We start from the raw sequence: 19628 nt of genomic DNA, 5'->3' as shown, positions 1-19628 counted from the left end.
TATTTCTGGCAGTCTTGTGTAACACAACTGCATCTTCATGGTGTAAGCATAAATCTCACTGTAGAAGTGGTAACTGTATACAGATTTTTATTTCAAATGGGAGTAACCATTTAAAACCAGGATGACAACCAAGTGGTGGATCCCAGTGGGTATCTCCTAGTCTACCCTCGTTCTGAAGATGAGGAGTAGCCACCTAAAGCAGACCTTTTAGCATTTTGCAGGGAAATTCACTGCCCATTTCAGAAACAAATTAACAGAAGCAGCTACAAACAAAATACATTTTTAGAGCTCATTTTCCCTTCTAAAGTACTTTAAAAAGTGCAAAAATAAAAATAAGAAATCTGCTACAAGTTGACATTCCTGTATTACTACACATGTTGCTGTACGTAGGAGGCCCAAAGCACTGTCACAACAGAGCAGTCCGTGTCAATCATGAACTTTAATTCAATCACTAGCTAACTCAGACATGTCACATATGTTAAATACAATGGTTTTAAATGACTCCAGGACATAGTACCAATTTATATTCCTCAGCCTTACTGCTCCTGTGACATACCAGGCCTGACATATCATTGAACAACAAAGCTAATAATAAAGATTGCATGTGAAATATTATAGCATCTGGTACCTTGACTGCCAAAGCAAATGTTTTCATGTAGAGATTACAAAGACACATTTTAACAAATCAAATGCTTTCACGTTTATTCTGATTTTATTTTAAAAAAAGCGAGAAAGCTAAATGTCAAGCTAAAACGAAATCAAAGTGATGCTCAGGACAAAGAATGCATCTGATAGAATTATAATGTCATCATTCACCGTGCTGTTAGCAGGGTCAAGATTTGCATCACATGCTGTCTATGGGCACTGTCTGTAGAATGTGCCAGTCACCTGAACTTAAAACAACTGCACAGCACCAACGCTTTCTTACATTTTTAATCTCATAATAAAAAAGCTAATCTGACTCTCCTCTTTGAAGTCATGTGTTCAGAGAAGGACTATCATCTAGGAAGTGCTCAATTCAGAAAGCAATTAGTCAATTTCTCCTCTTAAGATAACAAGGGTATTTATTATTGTTATTTAATTAACATTCATAAGAACTATTCTAGACAAAAGTAACCTTTCAGTTCTGGAAAACAGACTGCTTTTAATCCACACTGGAACAGATCCAGAGGACGAGTTAATGGTGGAAAAATACACACTTCAAAGCAAGAACAGAAAGTGGATCTAGTTGCAAAATGCATCAAATCTAATTTTGTTTATCAGAAAAATGCAAAACCCTTTCTATTCACAGCTCTCCTCTGTCCCAGATTTACTTACACACACTAAGTTTTGTATATTTTGCCAAGGACATTAATTTCCAATTCCTTTTTGAGTATGAGATTGAAAATAGAGCACTTGCCTCAAACATTATACTTCATGAATAAATTCTTTTCCTCCCACAAATTCAGACTTTTCCAAATAGAGGAAAGCAACTTCAAGGCATGCACAACAGCTGACAAAATCAAATACACTCCTGAAGAACTTTTTCCTTAGTCCTGGCAGCATTTGCAGATCCTCAAAGAGCCCATTTGGGTTCTCTGTTGCCAGTGGAAGGAACCATGGCTAAACTTCCTGAGAGCAAAACCTTCCAGCTGTAATTACCCACAGCCATCCAGCTGTGTCAAAACCTGGAGTTGGACTCATTATACAAACAAGTTTTCTTATTTCAGGTTCAGTATTTTAACTTTTTCAATCAGAATCTTGGCTCCATCTCTCCCAATTATTTCACAGTATGTCTCAACACATAGAATTATGCCTTTCAATAAACAAAGAAAACACTAAACTACTACACATGCAATTACAGATGCACACAGCTGTACAACCACAGAACCCAAGTACAGCTTATTGCACACCATTCTACCTTTTAATATAGTTTTAAAGGCATTCTCATGGCTTCGAATACTTCGTCATAAAGACAGTCTATCCTCTTATGGGTGACACTAGTCTACTGCCTTTTACCACAGGAACTCTAGAGATATTTAACACACAGTCCTGTAGGATTAGGATTTTTTTTTTTTTTTATAAATTAAAAAAAAAACAACAAACAAACAACAAAGTCTTCTTCAAGTTTCAAGCCTCTCTACATTTTCTTTCTTTCATTTTTTGGTCCTGAACCAAACTAGAGTACTTCTTCAGTTGATTAAACCCACACATTTCCCAAAGTATATTCAAAAAACCACCATTTAACACAACTTTCTGAATGCAGAGAAGACTTCAGTGAAGGAGATGCTAAAGATATAGGCATTAAAAAAGGAAGGTTCAAAACAGAGAAAAAAAGAAAAAACGATCACTTGTATTAGCAAGGTAATAAGGCTGGGTAATAAAGAAACTGAAAGTTACGAGAAAGATTTCAAGAACTGCAATACTACAGTATAGGCTAAAGGAAGAAATGGCAGATTAGAAAAAAATGCCACCCCTGTTTTTCTGTTTTTCTTTCCTTATTTTATCACCAAAACATAGAAGTTAAAGAAATGAACTGGAAAACAAATAAGGAAGCAAAAAATCAACAAGAAATAGAACAAAATATTTTCAGAAAACAAGCTACTTAAAACACAAAGTGCACACATGCTTTTTTTCTTTTATTTATCTAGCATAAGCAAGCCCTGAGATACCCAGGGCCTCAGTGAACTGCAAACAACTGACTTAAAGATTCATGCCAGAAAAGTAATCAATACATTAGGATAGGCAATAACAGTAATATGCAGGAAACAAAAGACTGCAAGTAGGACTACAGAATCATCCAGGAGCAGCAGCAGCAAGAACAGTGGTTATTTCTTTACTAGAGAGTAGAAACTGGCACAGAGGCATTAAGGTTACTGAGAGACAAAAGGAGAAATAAACCAAAACATACTGAATTAATCTTAACATCAAAACCACAAGATCAGTACACATCCTGGATGATAAACAATACAGCCACAGGGTCAGAGTGCCAATCAGGTTTGAGAAATCTGGTTTTGAGTCCTGTCTCCATCTGAGCAACAGTTTTCCTCACTGGTGGAAGAAAAGGATGCCTTGTCCAAGAAGTAATTCGTATCAGAAAACACTTGTATGGCCAGTACACCCTGCATATAAAGATTGAACATTTAAAGCTCTCAGTGAAGGAAAAACTATATAGTTTTTGGTTGCTGAAGTATCCATTCAACAGAAGAACAACCAAACAAGACGCAACTTTTTTCTCACTTAAGAGCATACATATTGGGATGTCCAGGGAAGCGTGTATGAAGTTAGCTCACACATGTTGTGAAATGTTTTTCATGATAAATTCATTTCAATACACACAAGAAAATACTTTATTAATTCAAATATGTCACTGCTTTGAAATGGCAAGGAAAGAAAAAAAGACTAAACAATAGATATTCTGCAGTGCAATAAGGCAGGCAAAGGATATGTCTGGTTAGAAGCAGCTGACATTGTTCTTTGGTTGTTTTAAAGCTACATACACAACCATGACCAAACCAGAAGACAAATCACTCTGTGATTTATGATGAATTAGAGCAAAGGCCTTGACAGCTGTATTGAGTGCAGCCCGCTACAACCTTTGAAGTGCAGTTACTGGGGCAGCCTTACAAAAAATCAGTTGATCTTCAGCCAGTAAGCTTACTCTGTGGCCCATTACTTTTCCTAGCCACATAGATTGGGGCTTGGGGCACAGGATAACTTAAGGATGTATCAGAGGAGAGAATGCTGATGATATGCAGAACACACTTGTTTTCAGGGGCAGTGCACTGTTCCACTGAGCCTGTTTGGACTGTTTTACTTTTACATTATGTTGCTGTTGACAAGAACTGCTTTTGTAGATCACCTCTGAGTTCAGTTTTCTGGATCCTCCCTTGGCACTTTTCACCAGCTTAATCTGATAGGCTTAGTACCAAATGCTTGCTTCAAATACTTACGCTTTAACCAAGCAGCTTCTAATACCATGTAACACCCTATTTTCAGATTTTACAGATGATAAATTATCACTCCGCCTTTATACCTCTCCTGATAACACTTGCCACATACTCATCACTACTGGAAGGGAGGGTGAGCGTGCTGAAAATAAATCACACCAGTGTAGAAATTCCAATACCTAAGCCATTATAAATATTCATTCAATAAGAATTAGTTAGACAACAGACATACTCAAGACATGGACCTCTGTCCTGTTTCTTAATGAAAAGATTAACATCTCAGACCTGTGTTTGAAGAATTTGAAACTCTATTGCCTTTGGTAACTGGAAAGGGAAAAAAAAATAATCAAGAATCATTTAAATCAGTTTCAAGCAACAAAATCTGAAAGCAAAGTCACCCATGCTACAGCTACAATTATAAGAAGAAAATAGTTTGTAGGAGTACCTGATGATGTTGAATGTTCTTTATATTACAAGAAAACTCATGGTATATTTGAAATTTATCAATATCTTTTTCATTGCTATTTTTGGATGACACTTTTGCCAATGCTGACTGGATACAAATGTATCTTTGCTGGCATCTGAATGAAAGAAACAAATGTCATTAAGTTACTTTACCACGAAACTTGTAAAGAGTCGTTAGTGTTTGTATTAAATAAAAACCAAAGTTTGCACTATTATAAACTACGTCAACTCTGTAATCACTTGCAGACTTTAATGCTGAGGCTGACATGACATATACTGACTTGGAACACACTAAGAGAAGAAATTCAAAGAGACATCCAAAAAAGCTGAACGCTGTCTTCACATGAAAGGAATAGACAATCAAAAGCCACCATCTGCACTTCAGTGTGGTCAACTTATTCTAGAAAGTTTTGGGAAGTTGAAAAAACGTTACAGTAGTCATTTACAATATAAAAAGATATATAGATATATACTGTATAGATATAATGTAACCTTACGTTATTAGAAAAACTGAATCAGCATGCTAGGAGACCGAATTTTACCATGTAACCTAGAAAGTTTATAAAGTGAAATTTAAACTTACAATCTCCTGATAAAATCCAGTGTATCTTTATCCTTCGCAAAGATATCTGCTAGAATATGCTGAACTCCAGCCTCTACTTCCTGAATATTTGCAAGCCCTTCGAAGGGGAAAAAAACAGTCAGCAATTATAAAAAAAAAAAACAAAAAAACTAAGAAAAATACACAAACATAGAAGCACTAGGAAAATACATACAAGCTGAAAAACATTCATGCAAGTTATCAATCAGATTTACAGAGGTTTTGATGAAGAATACTTGTTCACTGATTTTTTTTTATTTTTTTTTTTTTTAAATGGAGCTTCTTTTCCAAGGCATCTGAAACTGCTATATTTTTAATCACAGAATCACAGAATCACAGAATTGTAGGGGTTGGAAGGGACCTCCAGAGATCATCCAGTCCAACCCCCCTGCCAAAGCATATAAATATAAACAGTCTCATGCAGCCTCACAAACTGAAATGACATTACAAGTAATAATTTTGTTTGATACTAACAGATTTTTACATTTAGGATACAGATTAAATATTTCCATTAGTAAAACTGAATAGTGAAGTATAATTTGTGTGATTGTAATGAGACAATCATAGAAGAGACAATTCGTAGATGAGATGAGACAATAGATGAGACAATCGTAGAAGGTTACACATTTTGCTCTTGATATGCAAATAGCCCCAGATCCTTGCAGGTAATTCTGTCCTTTCCCTGTGTAATAGTTTTATACTTCCTTCAGTTCATAGCAGGAGCTTGTACAGTGACAGTTCTCAGGTCCAGGTACCCTCACTTTCTCCCACAAAACACTGTTCAAAGAGTGAAGTTACAAAACGTCTCTGCAGACAAATTATTACAGGGACCCAACAGCAGAATCATTGAAGCACACAGAACCATCCCCCACTTCTGAAGACCAAAATAACACATTATTCCACCTCACACTGCAATTGTTCTTCACCAGAACAAAATAAAAGAATAAAAAATAAAATTTTGTATATTAAAAAAATCAATCTATATAATCCTATTCCTAACAGTGGTCAGTAACAAATGCGTCAGAAAAAAAAAAAGCACAAATCCTACTTTGGCAGGGGCTGGATTAACTATCTCCCACAAAGCACGGTTTGTAATTGCTTTCTGGTAGCCAAGAGTATCTCGAAAGAGATACTTTTGAGTCATTTAAAAAAAAATTTGCATAGCTGATAACTAATACTTCTACTGAATTCTTAACCAGTAGGAAGTTGAAGGCACCCTTTTCGCTGTTGGGTTACAGCAGATGGATAAAATTGAATATTTGTCTTCTTTAGACCACTTTTTTTTTTTTTTTTAACATAACTTAAAAAGATTTGCTGAAAACCTTTCTGCACAACAAAGCACTCATCTCTTTAACAAAGATTCCCTCTGATCTCAAGCTTGCATATAGGCTGTCAAACTAGTTTTCAAGTTGATAAAAGTGATCCCATTTTTGTGTGTATATACATACATACAGTTTCTGATGCACTGCTCAAAAGGATTATATAAACCCAACTACACTATTTTTAACACAGAAGTGAAAATAAGTACACTGACTTAAAAAAAAAAAAAAAAAATTTGAAATGCTGCAATGAACAGCACTCTCATCTAAAGTACTTCTAAATAATTCATTTGAACTTTCAAAGTGAAGATTTTATTTTGGCTCTTGAGAAGTCCAGAATAGCCAAATATGTGGTTGCAATATACCACTTTATGGAATAATGACATGTTTTATTTGAAAACTAAATAGTAAGTAAATACTCAGAATAGTTGGTAATTGATTTTTCAATGCAAAGTTGTAAACATTTTATAAATAAACAGCTGAAGCCGTAAGAGTCAGCATCAGCCTCACAAGGAAGTTCACCACTTTTACGTTCAAATTCAAAAAGCAAGTATCAGAGGACGGAAAAGAAAAACAATTTCACTTTAACACCACACAGAGGGTTGTAACAATTTCCATGTTTTATTGTCAGAGATTGCCCCCTACAGATTCACCTGTAACTGCATTCACAAGGAAACAATTCTGCAGTCTATGTAAGCAGCACATTGTTTGAGTTCCTGCTCAAACTTCAGAGATTAAAAATCTTCTGTAACCCCTACTGCCATGCCATACAACGGCTACATTTCTCCTGCTCATTCCAAGTCACCAAGATCTGCTGTTATTAAAATATACTCTGAGAGATTAAATTAAATTTAGTAAACAGTATGAGCATAAGTCTCTTCATTACACAACCAGAGTTAAAACTTCAGTTGACATTCAAACATAAGCAGAACCACAGAGATGTCTCAGGTATGAAGTAACCTTTCACTCTCTTAACAGTAAATACAGACTTGGACTATTACACCTCCCAGACTTTTGACTCTTGCATTACAAGAGAAAATACTATTTATAATGTAAAAAGACAGGAAAGGGTGGGGAGCTATGGCAGTAAATGTAAGTTCTATTGTATCTTGCTAGAAGGTACAAAAGTCTTTTACAGTGAGAATAGTGAGGCACTTGGACAGGCTGCTCAGAGATGTGTTTGATGCCCCGTCCCTGGAGACTTCAAAGTGAGGCTGGATCCAGCCCTGGGCAACTTGATCCAGCTGTGCACTTCCCTGCTCACTGCAGGAGAGTTGTACTAGATGGCCTTTAAATGTTTCTTCCAACATTCTATGATTCTAAGATCTCTGGAATTTAAAGTAGTTGTAGAACTACTAATAACCTATATACAATTACATAATTCTCATCATATAAACTACTAAAAGTTTAGGATATTGCTGCTCATAGAAGCAAAGAGCTTACCTTTGGTACTGGGTCTAATATAAGAGAAGAGATTGAGTTCCATAGGACTCTGCAGAAGAGAAAGAGCTGCAGGTTCTAATCCCAGCTGCTTGGCCCTCTGGGCTTTGGTGCCTTTACTCCCCGTTTTATAAGGCGTAGTCTTAAAACAAAGCAAAACTAACACAGTTACTAAAAGGCAAAGAAGTATTTAAATCACACTATTGGCATTTACTTGATGTGCTATTTAGTATAAGAATACATTTAAACTAAAAAAAGACTAGCATACTGACCACATGGTCCAATTCTTCCAAAGTTCTGCAATTTAATAATGATGTAAACAGGCATCCTGATAGTTTCCCTTCTTTCTTCAACTTCTGTATCACTGTATGTGTCTTCTTAGCAACAGTACTAAAATACAAGAGATTTATATTATCAGCCACACTTCACAGTGGATTAAAGTGCCTTTTAATTATGACTCTTATCTAGCACACTGATAAGGCACTCAGAAAACACTCAAGATTGAATCTCACACTAATCTTCAAAACTTGACAACTCAAAAAAAAAAAAAAGAGTTCCTATTATTCTCTCTCTTTAATTAATTCAAAATATTATCAAAAATATATTGCGGTGGCCTTAAGAAAATTAATCAAATAATAGTCATAATCATCAATGTTATCAATTTTTTTTTTTTTTTTTTTTTCCAAAATTAGTGGCTTTAAAGCCAAAAAAGGAAAATTCAAAGATAAATCCAATATCAATGAGCACTAATAGCTGTAGTTTGTATCAAGATAGTTCTGCAGCATGAAGTGCAAGGTACCACATTCTAAGCTCTTAAATGTTTTGTAAGGTACCTGTGACATTATCTTACTGCAGACAGTAAAGGTATTTTGTTATGATTTAAGTAACTTCTTCAGACTACCTCAGGCCACGTTCCCTCTTTGGAAAAAAACTTTTCCCAGAGGATATCCACAGAGTATGAGTATATGCAAATGCAATGGTCCAGGATGGTTTAACCAACTCTCCTGTATACTACAACCTCAAGTAGTACCCATGACTAGAAGCTTTGCTGTTCCAGGCAGGGACTTGAGGGATTCTTAGCAGTTTTCAAGGGGCACAGTTTATATCTAGTTGGACCACATATTTCCAGGATCTGTACGCTACTAAAATTCCAGACAGATTAATATCTTATTTTTTCTTTGACAATAAATGATGTTAAATTTCTTGTTACTTAAGAGTGAAAAAAAAAAAAAAAAAAGACAAGGCACCAAGCATAGTTAACTCAGCTTTAAAATTTCTTCTTTACTAATTTCTTCATAATTGCAGCGTGTACAAAATGTCAAAAGAAGGGGATACAGAAGCAGCAGCAGGCTGCTTCCTACTCACCTCCTTCTCCAGATACCCCCTTCCATTAGCTTACTTACCGCAGCTCTTCTAATGTTTGCTGCACTTCTCGCAAGGCATCAGCCTCCAGGTTACTGATGAGCTCTTTTCGATACCGAACAATAAAAGGAATTGTATTTTCTTCTTTAAAGAGGCGAATTAAGTTTGCACATACCCATGGCTCAACATTTGTTCTATCTGACAAAACCTGCCACAAGCAAAAAAAAGTAAAATGAATTAAAAAACATTTCAGAAAGGCAGTATGTTACTTTAAAGAGCCTCTTAATCAAGTTCTAAGCCTAATCCAGAATAATATGTTGACCAGCAGCATCTACTGTCATCTCTAAAACGGGTTTCCAGGTTTCCCACGCATCCAACAACCATGTCAAAATCAGACATGTAGCAATCAGTGGTTCCAAAGCCTTGTAACTACAAAAAAAAGGGAAGGAAAAAGTAAAAAGGAGTCTCTCTTGGAAATTTAAAGAAATTCAAATTTTTAGAATTCTTTAAAGAAATTAAAGAATTTAAAAGAAAAATAAATAAATTAAAAAAAAATCATTAAGAAACAAACCATCCAACTCAAAAATTCTGAAACAGTTCCTTTTAAGCCAATCTCACAGTTAAACAAAGCAAAAGAAATCCAAAGATTCCATTTTGCCAATAGTTAGAAACTAGCACAATATTACTACAGGTTTCAAGATGAATCAAATTTTCTACCTTTTTATGCAGGTAGTACTGAGTATGATGAATAGGATAAACCCAATCTATTCCCATGCAGCTCATATTAAAACATTCCATAGCAATAGCCAGTCTCCGAGAATGAGAGCTGTCATTATTTGAATGGCTCCAAAGTTAGCATCCTACAAAAGCAAAGATGATATCTCCCTTGATGTCACTGTTGTTCCAAGGGAAGCAGCTGAGGGAACTGTGATTTTTCAGTCTGGAGAAGAGGAGGTTCAGGAGAGACCTTACTGCTCTCTACAATTGCCTGAAAGGTGGTTGTAACAAGGTGGGGGCTGGCCTCTTCTCCCAGGTAACTACTAATAGGATGAGAGGTAATGGCCTTAAGTTACACCAGGGGAAGTTGAGTTGAATACTAGGAAAAACTTCTGCTCAGAAAGTGAGTTGAGACATTGGAACAGGCTGCCCAGTAAAGTGGTCAAGTCACAGTCCCTAGAGGTGTTCAAGAAATATGTATATGTAGCACTTAGGGACATGGTTTAGCAGGCATGGTGGTGAGGGGTTGGCAGTTCAACTTGATTATCTTAGAGGTCTTTTCCAGCCTTAAGGAGTCTATGAATTCTACTAATTCCTCCTCCGTGGTAATGCAAATTGATATACACAATCAGGTGAACCTTTACAATAGTGCTGCTAAAGTTCTGAAAACCCAACTCTTTCAGCATGCATTCCTGTAGGAGGTTCAGTTGACCACATCTACCCAAAAAGAAATGAACAACAACAAAAAAAAAAAATCAGCACAACAAACCACACGTGCAAATAAGGAAAAAATATGCAGGAACCTATTACAAGCAAGCTTTGTACTAAGGACTGCATAAGCCATAGATGTTAGAAAAATGTTAAAGTTTGAACTTCTAAGTTATCTACCAATATTTATACACGTATTATGCCAATCTAATCAGAGGTTAAGTGAGTACTTCACAGCACAATGACTCGTTCCAAGTGATTCCAAGAGGATTCAAATTGTATGTTAGATTGCAAAACCAAATTATGTAGGAAATTGTAACACTGACACTTCAAAAAAGGAAAAGATCTTATACCTGTACAATATCCCAGTTCATTTCAAATTCTTCTTTCACTTTATTGCCTCCTAGACTCTTTACTGGCTTTCCTTCAGGAGATGTAGCCGATTTCATCTTTTTTAAAGGTGGTTCATCAAATGCAAAATCCTCCTCAGATTTCTCATGTTTCACTTGATTTTCTACTACAGGAGCACTCGTTGAAGGTTTTTCATCACTCTCTGAACTTTTTACATTCGTTCCTTGGAATGGACTTACTTCAGGCTTTTTGGGCAGTACAGGCATTTGCTTTAAAGTGTTCAATTTACTGCCTACATTTTCTTCCTTAGGCTTTTGAAGTTGTACCTTGTTATCTTCTGCAGGAGCAATAGGAAACGATACATCCTACCAAGAAGATGTGAAACTGTATTAAGCACTGACTGATGTAAGCGAGCTCAACAACATTTCAATTAAAATCACAAAAAATTTGAAACCAGATATTTTCTCCAGTGATGTCTCTGTCTGGTAGGGAAATGCCAAGATAGACATCAAGTGACACGAAATATTCCTTGTGTGAAAGAAATGAAAGGAAAACCATGCCAAACAGAGCCTCAATTTGCAAGATCAAATTTAACTATCTGGGCAAGATTTATTCAGGGCTCTCCTTCAGGAGATATTGACCTACAGAGCTTACTTCCACTAATCTGAACAAGACTGGGAATAGCATGGCAAGGAAGCAAACTTCCAACAGAATACAGGGTGCAAAACAGGGGACTGGAACTATGGTTTGGTCTGCTAAGATACTATTTTGCCTTAAACAAGCCACACATTAATTCCTGAGAGATTCTTAGGGTCCGAGAACGTGTTTCTCAATATGCCACATACGTCAAAACATTCAGTAACGTTAATATAAACTAGAAGGACTAGCTTGTGTGATGACCTAATCTAACTCTTCATATTAAACTTTGACAATAGAAACAAATTTCTGATAGCAGCGTATCTTATATTTATTATAACTTCTATTCTTACTGAGTTGAACAACCATGCAAAGAAACTTAAGTACATGCCTTCTTTTTATTGTGGCACTGAGCTGGTAAAAACATAGAAGATATCAAAGGTGCAAGACAGAAACCAGAGACAAAGAGACATTAGAATGTTTAGGCTTTGTTATAGAAAGAATAGGGGGTTTTATTTATTTCTGTTGTAGAAAGAGAACTTCATAGAGATCAAGTCAATAACCAGTGGCCAAAATTTTAAAGGACAGGCCTTTAGATTTGGAATACAAATATGTAAGAAAGCCATGTTTGTCATACACATTTGATGATCCAATCACTCAGTCCGCAATCAACTGAACCAGAGTTGAAAAAAAATTCAGATTATGTTATTTGCCCTCCACAGGCATTAAATTTCTCTTGCGTGCAGATAGACACTCACCATTTCCTTTTTTATTGCTATCTTCTTGACTTTTTTCCCAGCCACTCCTGACCGTGGAGCAGCAATTCTTTTAGGTTTTACCTCGTTTTTCTTTGGCAACTGAGCTCTCTTGGCAGTTTTGCTTTTTGGCTCCCATTCCTCTTCTTCCTCCTCTGATTCAGAGCTCCTGGAAAAATAAACAAGTAAACAATACTGTTAGTTAGATGAATAGAAAGTACATAAGAAAGCCTGCCTGGGTGCTTTCTGACATTAAAGAAAGTGAACAGGAAAAGTGAACAGAAAGGAGGCAGACTCAAAGAACACAGGTCTGCGCTTCTGTTGCAGAGTCAGTGGCTGGAACAGTTCATCAGGTTTTCCTGAAGCTGGTCACCAGCATGCATACACGTTTGATTCTGTTTGGACAATTGGTCTAAACAGTTTCAATTCAGTTTTACCCTATCATCACTGTAAACACAAAACAGAAAAAGTAATTTGTGTTTTACAACTGAACAGAAACTTTATGAATTAATTTTATCCAACCTCCCAGAAACTGAGTGTTATTCTTATTCTACCACTCAAGCTTAGTACAAACCTTTGAAGAAAACTGTTGTAAACATATATGCAAAAAAATAATACCAAAGAAAATATATAGATAGTGCATAAACAACACACACACACACATAAAACCAACAAACCCCCAATCTAAGAAAGCAGTAATCTTACGAATTAAGAAATGAGGGTAGTTCATCAACTTCTGATGTAAGGGCTTTGGCTTCAGATTTCACCCTCCTTGGTAGAGATGTCATCTGAAACAGAGCAGAGAAGAGAGAAATCAAACATTTGGTTGAAGTTAGCCTCTTATTCAGCCCTTTAATTCCCTGCCAAGTGCGTCCCTACAACATCTTCACCAATCAAAAATCTCTTCCAGAGTAAGTTCACATTTCATAGTATCCAAGAATTCAGGCCACGCAGCAGACATCCAACAATGATTTCAACTAAGCCAATAAACAAACCAGCACTAAATTATTTTTCTCAATTGGAGATAATTATTCCAGCTGCATGCAAAGCTACCCTAGCAAAATGAATACTGGTTCTCAGACGTATTACTGTGTGTTATGTACTGTGCCAGTCCTGCCTCCATCAGTCTTCTAAGAAACAATAAAAATAAGATCCAATAATGTAAGCTAGCATATGGTTTTGATGTGAACAGTATTACAAGGACATTTTCCATTTAGATCTTGAATTTCATCTTTAAAGACTAGCTGTTGCTTGTGTGCATATTAAAAACAAAAGTTCCTTGTATTCTTCGTAAAGCGGTTCCAGAGTTAAGTTACTTAAGTGACAGTTGTCAGCACCATAGCAGAAGAACTATTGGAGACCTGTATCAATTAGCACAAGCTAATAATTACCTTGCTTGCAACATACAAATACGTAGTAAACATCAGAGACAACAACAGGTCAACTCTCCTGTGCTGTTTCATTGACTGAAGTGCTATTGTGTGAATGGTCAAAACACAGGTATATCACAGGAAGACAAATCTCCTCTGAATGCACAAAAAATTACTTTATTACCTTATTAGCTTTCTGCTGACTTTTCTTCACTTGGAGTCCTGAAACAACTGGCAACTTCACCCAGACACTCTGCTCTCCCTTTTTCTTTGCTCTTCACAGCTAAACAGTTATTAATCACAGGCCTGAATTAATTGTACATTTCTTCCTGTTGCCTCAGGGGCATGAAAATAATGTTTCCATTCTATACTGTATTTTAATCTGTGAAAGGGAGAATCAAAAACATTACTGATGTTTGCAAAACTGAGATTTCAAGAATTAAGAAACACATTAGTCAGATGGATTTCTGATTTTACAGGCACAGAACACGTTTCAGAATGGTCAAGTTTTACAGTTCTTTCCATTTTCAAACTGGTATTCACTAGAATACACTACATTAAATATATCACTATCAGTCAAGCTCCTTCAGCTAATCCAACTAGTATTTTGTGGTGTTCCAGGCAATTTTTGAAGGTAGTAACCAGCTTCTAAGCAGTCAAAACAGCTTCTTCATGATCACTCCTTCACCACAGGGAGGAAAAAGGAACAAATCTGAGGTGAGTATTCCCCTTAGATAACACTGCTCTTTTAACTTCCCTGCAAGTTTTGGTCACTCAGCACATTACCTTAACAGTTTTGAGCTTGCTCAAAAGCCTCAGTAAAAGGAAAAACTCATTTGGATTACCTTTTTTTTTTTTCTGCTAGTATTTCCTTATCACCTCAAGTGTCCAAGAGTCGGGTGTCTAAGCATCTCAATATTTGTATTCTATACTAAGCAAGAACCAGGGCAAAGCTAAAGTTTTAGCTCTACTTCCTGTCAGTTAAGTCTTTGACTCTTGGTGTGAGCAAAAGAATAGGAGATGAGCTCCTTTTTTTTTTTTTTTTTTTTTTTTCCCCAAAGCCAGACATTTTCCATGTTCTTCATAAACAGATTAGTATTTGCTCCTGCATGCTTAAGTCTTTATCCAGCACACCAAATGAAGCAGAAAAAATACAGCAAATATATAAAAAAAAAAAAGGGGGGGCATAAGAAAGCATGAAATAGAATAGAAAGTGATACGCAATACGGCTAAGTTTCTACGTAACAATTCAATGTTTATTTTTCCTTTTCCTTTGATCCCCTGAATTTTTCATTCACAAAGTATTTTGACTGTTTTCTCCCCGTTTAATGCAGTCCTTCACAAAACTGGAGAAATATCAAGTACATGTGGCCAGATCAGATCAGCACAGAACCTGTCCTCTGCTCCACCAATCAGTAACGTGCCAGTTCTTAAATACAGGTACTGAGATAGAACTCAGATAGATTCATAATATTTAATCAAATAGTAAAAGTTTAGTTTATCTACTAGATTTTCTACCATAACTTGTTCCTGAAGGTGTTTGTACATACACTTAAAACTAATTTGGACTACCATAAGTTGTGAATATTAAGTACAACACATTTCTAAATAACTCTGTGAAATAGACAAGCTATGCTCAGAAGCTAAAATGGAATTATACAACTCTACAGCTCAAAGTAAAAGCTGAATACCCTAGACCATCAAAGCATGGGGATCACCAAGGAAAAAGTTGGGATACTTCAAGGTGAGGTGGGGTCTAATCAAAACCAACTCCTCTTCTAATAAATGTATACACCAAACTAGCTATAGTCCTAGAAAAATAATCTTGTCCTTGCTACATATATTCTTTTTATTTGCATAGAATCATCTTTTTAAGTCCACAAACATACTTGTGATTCCAAATTGTCAGACAGCTGTCTGCTAAATTTTACTCCTGAGCTGCCTGCACTAGAGTGTGCTAACACCCACAGTTAATGACTAAGAAAAACTGTCCTTCTGTGATTCACTGCAGAGGGAGGCAGGGAAGACGAGAAAGCAATGAGTCTAAATGCCACTGATGATGATGAACAATTTTATTATTTTCTTTTTAAGCTTAAGCTTTCTTTTTGTAGGTGAAGCAAGGCAAGAAGACTCAAGAAACAAACAGATATGCTTCACAAGGGTACCTAAAATGTTCACTGCACAGACTAGACAACAAAGCACTCCCAAGCCATTGCCTGCTTTGTTCTCCATTACTACTTGGATGTGATTCCCTGTGTCCCATGAAGTAGACTTCCCAAGACAAGTGAAAAAAAATTTCTGTCCCAAATGCAGAGTGAGTTAGGAAGGGCTTCATTCACCCCACAGCACATTGGAATCAAGACAGCACAAAGTTAGCCTCTTGTCTATTATTATATTCTCTGGTTAGACTGACCTCAGAGGCAAAACTGCCTTAATGACTTCCCTCTCTGTAGCCTCCAGCTAAGTGAAGGCTGTTTCTGCCTCAGGAAAGAAACTATAGCTTATACAGAAATGTATTCCTTGCTCAAATCCAAAAAGCAGGAGAGCCAATTACATGGCTGACTTCCTGAAAAATGAAGAACAGAATTTATGCCAGACAGAGAAGTCAGAACAAATGTTTTTTCCCCCCCTACCTGAGCCTCTGTTGAGTGTTGCTGTACCTTATGGCAGGCGCTTGCAGTGCCTGGATTCTGGAACTATCCAGCAAGGCACATAACTAGTTAACCACACTATGCACCATTTCACTGGCCTGCCATTCAGTGTTTTAAACTCCTACAACTTGGTTCTAGCAGTTCTCCCTAGCAGCCAAAGCCAGCAAACCTCCAAGTGACATTTGTTAGCATATTATTTTTAGTTATTTTATGTGCTTGTCAGAATTTTCGTGGTAATTAAAAATGCTCTTCCCTGAGAAAAAGAGCTCTTAACAACCATTTCACCAACAGTATTTTTGTTAAAGGGCAATCCAGGTTTCATTCAGAAACTTTAAAAAGGATGACATTATTTCCAGTCTCTATATTCATGCAAAGATACAGCCCATTAAATGTAAATTTCATCAAATGTGAATCCAGGTGGCATAAGCAACTACTTGTAAAATAATTTAAACTCCTAACAATTAGAATCAGATGAAAAAGTCTCTCTAAAGAAATAAAACCAAAAGGCTATTAAAAAAAAAAAAGCCAACAAAACCCATCATTACCACAAGGCTGTGTAGCTCAACTGCTAGAGCTACAACTTGCAAAATCAGAAATTGCTCCACTGATCCTAACAGACAGTGATACCTTCTACAGTGATACCTTCCCTATCTCCTAAAGAAAAGAGTTGTAGAAAATATTCTACCTTTGAAGCATGATCAAGCAAACGTCATCACGGTAGGCTTACATCTCACAGCCTTACTACACAAAGTGACATAAGCACCACAAAGAGAAAGAGAAATATAGATGATAGAAGATCTATACCGAGATCAAAGACAACAAAGGCACTGCATCTTAAAACCCAAAGTTTTTTCTACCTGAAGGTACAATATTTACAAAACAAAACTACTAAAAGCCAAACATACACTTGGAATTTTATTCCAGGACCTGTGAAAAGATCTTCTCCAGCAAAAAGAATACTACTGAAACTTCTAAAGCTTTGATTCAAAATAACATATTCTTTCCAGAAAGGAAATCTGTCTTCTCAAAAAAGTCTTCTCAATCACTGCTCTGCTGCCTCCAATTTCGTAAGGTGAAGAAAATGCAAGGATAATAACATTTGATATGTTAACGTAAAGCACGCAGTCCTAGCCAACCAACAGCTTATTATAACACCAAGCATCTGGAGCAGGACAGAAAAAGCACTACAAATCCCACATGACAAGCGGATTTCAGACCATTATTAGCAGCATCAGTAGAACAGCCCTCTCTTATAACCCTATCGAGGCTTTAACAGTTGGGTTTTGCTCATCATTTTAAAACGCCTCCATTGCATGCTAGAACTAAGATGAAAATACAATGTGAGCATACAGTCCAGCAACAAAGAGGAGAAAATGAGGCACAGACCAGTGGTAAGGAATTATACTGAAATTGTTCTATGCTCCACAAGGTTTTTGTCACCTTTAACAACTGTGTTGTACTTCAAACATAAACTCAACTTACAGTGATCCTCCTGAGGCCTAAACCTTGGAGAACTGCCAGGGGTACTGCACAGCAGAGCTGGCGCAGCAGATTTCCAAGGACTTTTTCTCCTGCACAAAGTCAGTCAAGGCTACCTAGGAGAGGGATCAGATGCGCACTGTGGGGGCTCCAGAACCACCTGGAAAGTTAAAGCCAGAGACAGACACGTATAAGGCACACACATACAGAGAACAGTCATCAGTGCTAATCACAAAAGGTGTATGACTGCCAGGAGATGCAAAAAAGTATCACCACAGTGGCAACACATCAAGGCTACACCCTAAGGAAACACAATTCACCCAGACCGTCTCAACCCCGGGGACATGAGGGACATAAGATAGTGCTGTCACTGAACTGGGAGAGGCGCCTCGGAAGGAATGCCTGAGCACCTCCATGTGCTTACCAGACTACACACAAGCAGGTGACACCGGCCCAAGCAAGGCTAGGGGGGGCTGTTCTGCTTCATGACAGCAGCCGGCAGCGTGTTAGCGGCTTCCTCCAACTCAGCAAAGCAGCCATAAAGCAACACTCCCGTTCGGTTTAGTTTAAGGGGCTGCCTTATTTCCTAAGGACAACGAAGCCGTGCACCTCTTCCCTTTGGCAACGACCGCAGAACGTGTGACCATGCCGCGTTACCGTACGCCAAGCACCAGCGAGCTGCGAGCAGAGCAGAGTCGGTGCTGTCGTCCACCGGCACCGCACCACTGCTCGTGGCCCAGAGACGCGGCCGGGCTCCAAACACCCACTATGCCCTCGGAGCCCAGCTCTCTACCCCGGAACCACCTCCCGCGCCGTGATACGTTGCCGGCCGGGAGCATCTCCCCTCCAGGAGACCCCAACAGCGGAACAAAAGAGAACCTTCCGGGGCCAGCGAGGCCCCCGGGGCCACAGGCCGCTCTCCGCTGCCGCCGGCAGCCCTGCCCTGCTCCTGCCCGCGGCCCAGCGCCCCGTGGGGAGGGCGGTGTCCCCAAACTTTACCCCTGCTGCCGCGTTTGAAAGGGCCGCCAGGGCCTCCGCGGCGGAGCCGGCCGCGGCGCGGGGAGGAGCAGGAAGCGGCAGCCACGCCGCGTTGCAGGAAGCGGGCAGCGAGCGGGGCGGGAAGGCTGCGAGCCCCGCCCTCCACTCCGCCTCGCGGTGCCCGCGGCCGGCGGGGTGGTGGCCGCGCTGGTCCTGTCCGTCGGGACCACTTAGGGTTCGCCGCCGTGAGGCGGCGCTGGTGGCCGGTTCCTTGGGATGGGACTGGGGCCCAGGTAGGGGTAGGGAATCGGCCTGGGAGCGTTCGGGCTGCTGACAGTCGTGAGCCTGAATCACAGCATCGTTAAGGTTGGAAAAGATCTCTAAGATCATCCAGTCCAACTGCCCAGCTACCACCAATATTGCCCACTAAACCGTGTTCCTTGGTACATCTACACACCCTCAGGGACAGCAACTCCACCAACTCCCTGGGCAGTCCGTTCCAGCACCTCAACACTGAGAATATTTTTACTCCTAATATCCAACCTGAACCTCCCCTGGTGTAACTTAAAGCCATTCCCTCATGCCCTATGGCTGTTTGCTGGGAGAAGAGGCTGACAACCACCTCACCTCAACTTCCTTTCAGGCTGCTGTATGGAGCAATAATGTCATTCATCCCTGCCTCCTCCAGGCTGAACAATCACAGCTCCTTCAGATGATCCTCATAAGACTCAAGACCATCACAGCTTCACTGCCCTTCTCTGGACAGACACACTCCAGGGCCTCTAAGTTTTTCTTGTAGCGAGGGGCCCCAAGGTAAACACAGTGCTGGAGGTGCAGCCCCACCAGTGCTGAGTACAGAGGGATGAT

At 38.5% G+C, this 19628-nt stretch overlaps 1 protein-coding gene across 3 annotated transcripts in view; it reads right to left on the bottom strand.

Annotated features, from left to right (window-relative positions):
• SRBD1 (S1 RNA binding domain 1) overlaps window positions 1-18864 on the bottom strand; it is a 122957-nt gene extending 104093 nt beyond the window's left edge. For 2 of the 3 annotated variants that reach the window (XM_042894067.1, XM_042894084.1), the window contains exons 1-11: window positions 18783-18864; window positions 17787-17943; window positions 13838-14035; window positions 12989-13071; window positions 12287-12452; window positions 10895-11257; window positions 9158-9324; window positions 8027-8144; window positions 7758-7896; window positions 4978-5074; window positions 4375-4510 (exon numbers count right to left, since the gene is read on the bottom strand). In XM_042894067.1, coding sequence (XP_042750001.1) covers window positions 4375-4510; window positions 4978-5074; window positions 7758-7896; window positions 8027-8144; window positions 9158-9324; window positions 10895-11257; window positions 12287-12452; window positions 12989-13071 — 1269 coding nt within the window. In that variant the 5' untranslated portion in view covers window positions 13838-14035; window positions 17787-17943; window positions 18783-18864. Of the gene's footprint in view, window positions 1-4374; window positions 4511-4977; window positions 5075-7757; window positions 7897-8026; window positions 8145-9157; window positions 9325-10894; window positions 11258-12286; window positions 12453-12988; window positions 13072-13837; window positions 14036-17786; window positions 17944-18207; window positions 18300-18782 lie in introns of those variants that run through there. The other variant, XM_042894076.1, reaches the window with a different exon arrangement.
• Window positions 18865-19628: the final 764 nt, after the last annotated feature.

The sequence above is a fragment of the Lagopus leucura genome, unplaced genomic scaffold, assembly GCF_019238085.1.
Source record: "Lagopus leucura isolate 7727_CA_CO unplaced genomic scaffold, USGS_WTPT01 Super-Scaffold_73, whole genome shotgun sequence".
In the NCBI taxonomy this organism is placed as follows: Eukaryota; Metazoa; Chordata; class Aves; order Galliformes; family Phasianidae; genus Lagopus; species Lagopus leucura.
The sequence above is the reverse complement of the archived record's forward strand: the minus strand, read 5'-3'. Positions and strand labels throughout refer to the sequence as shown.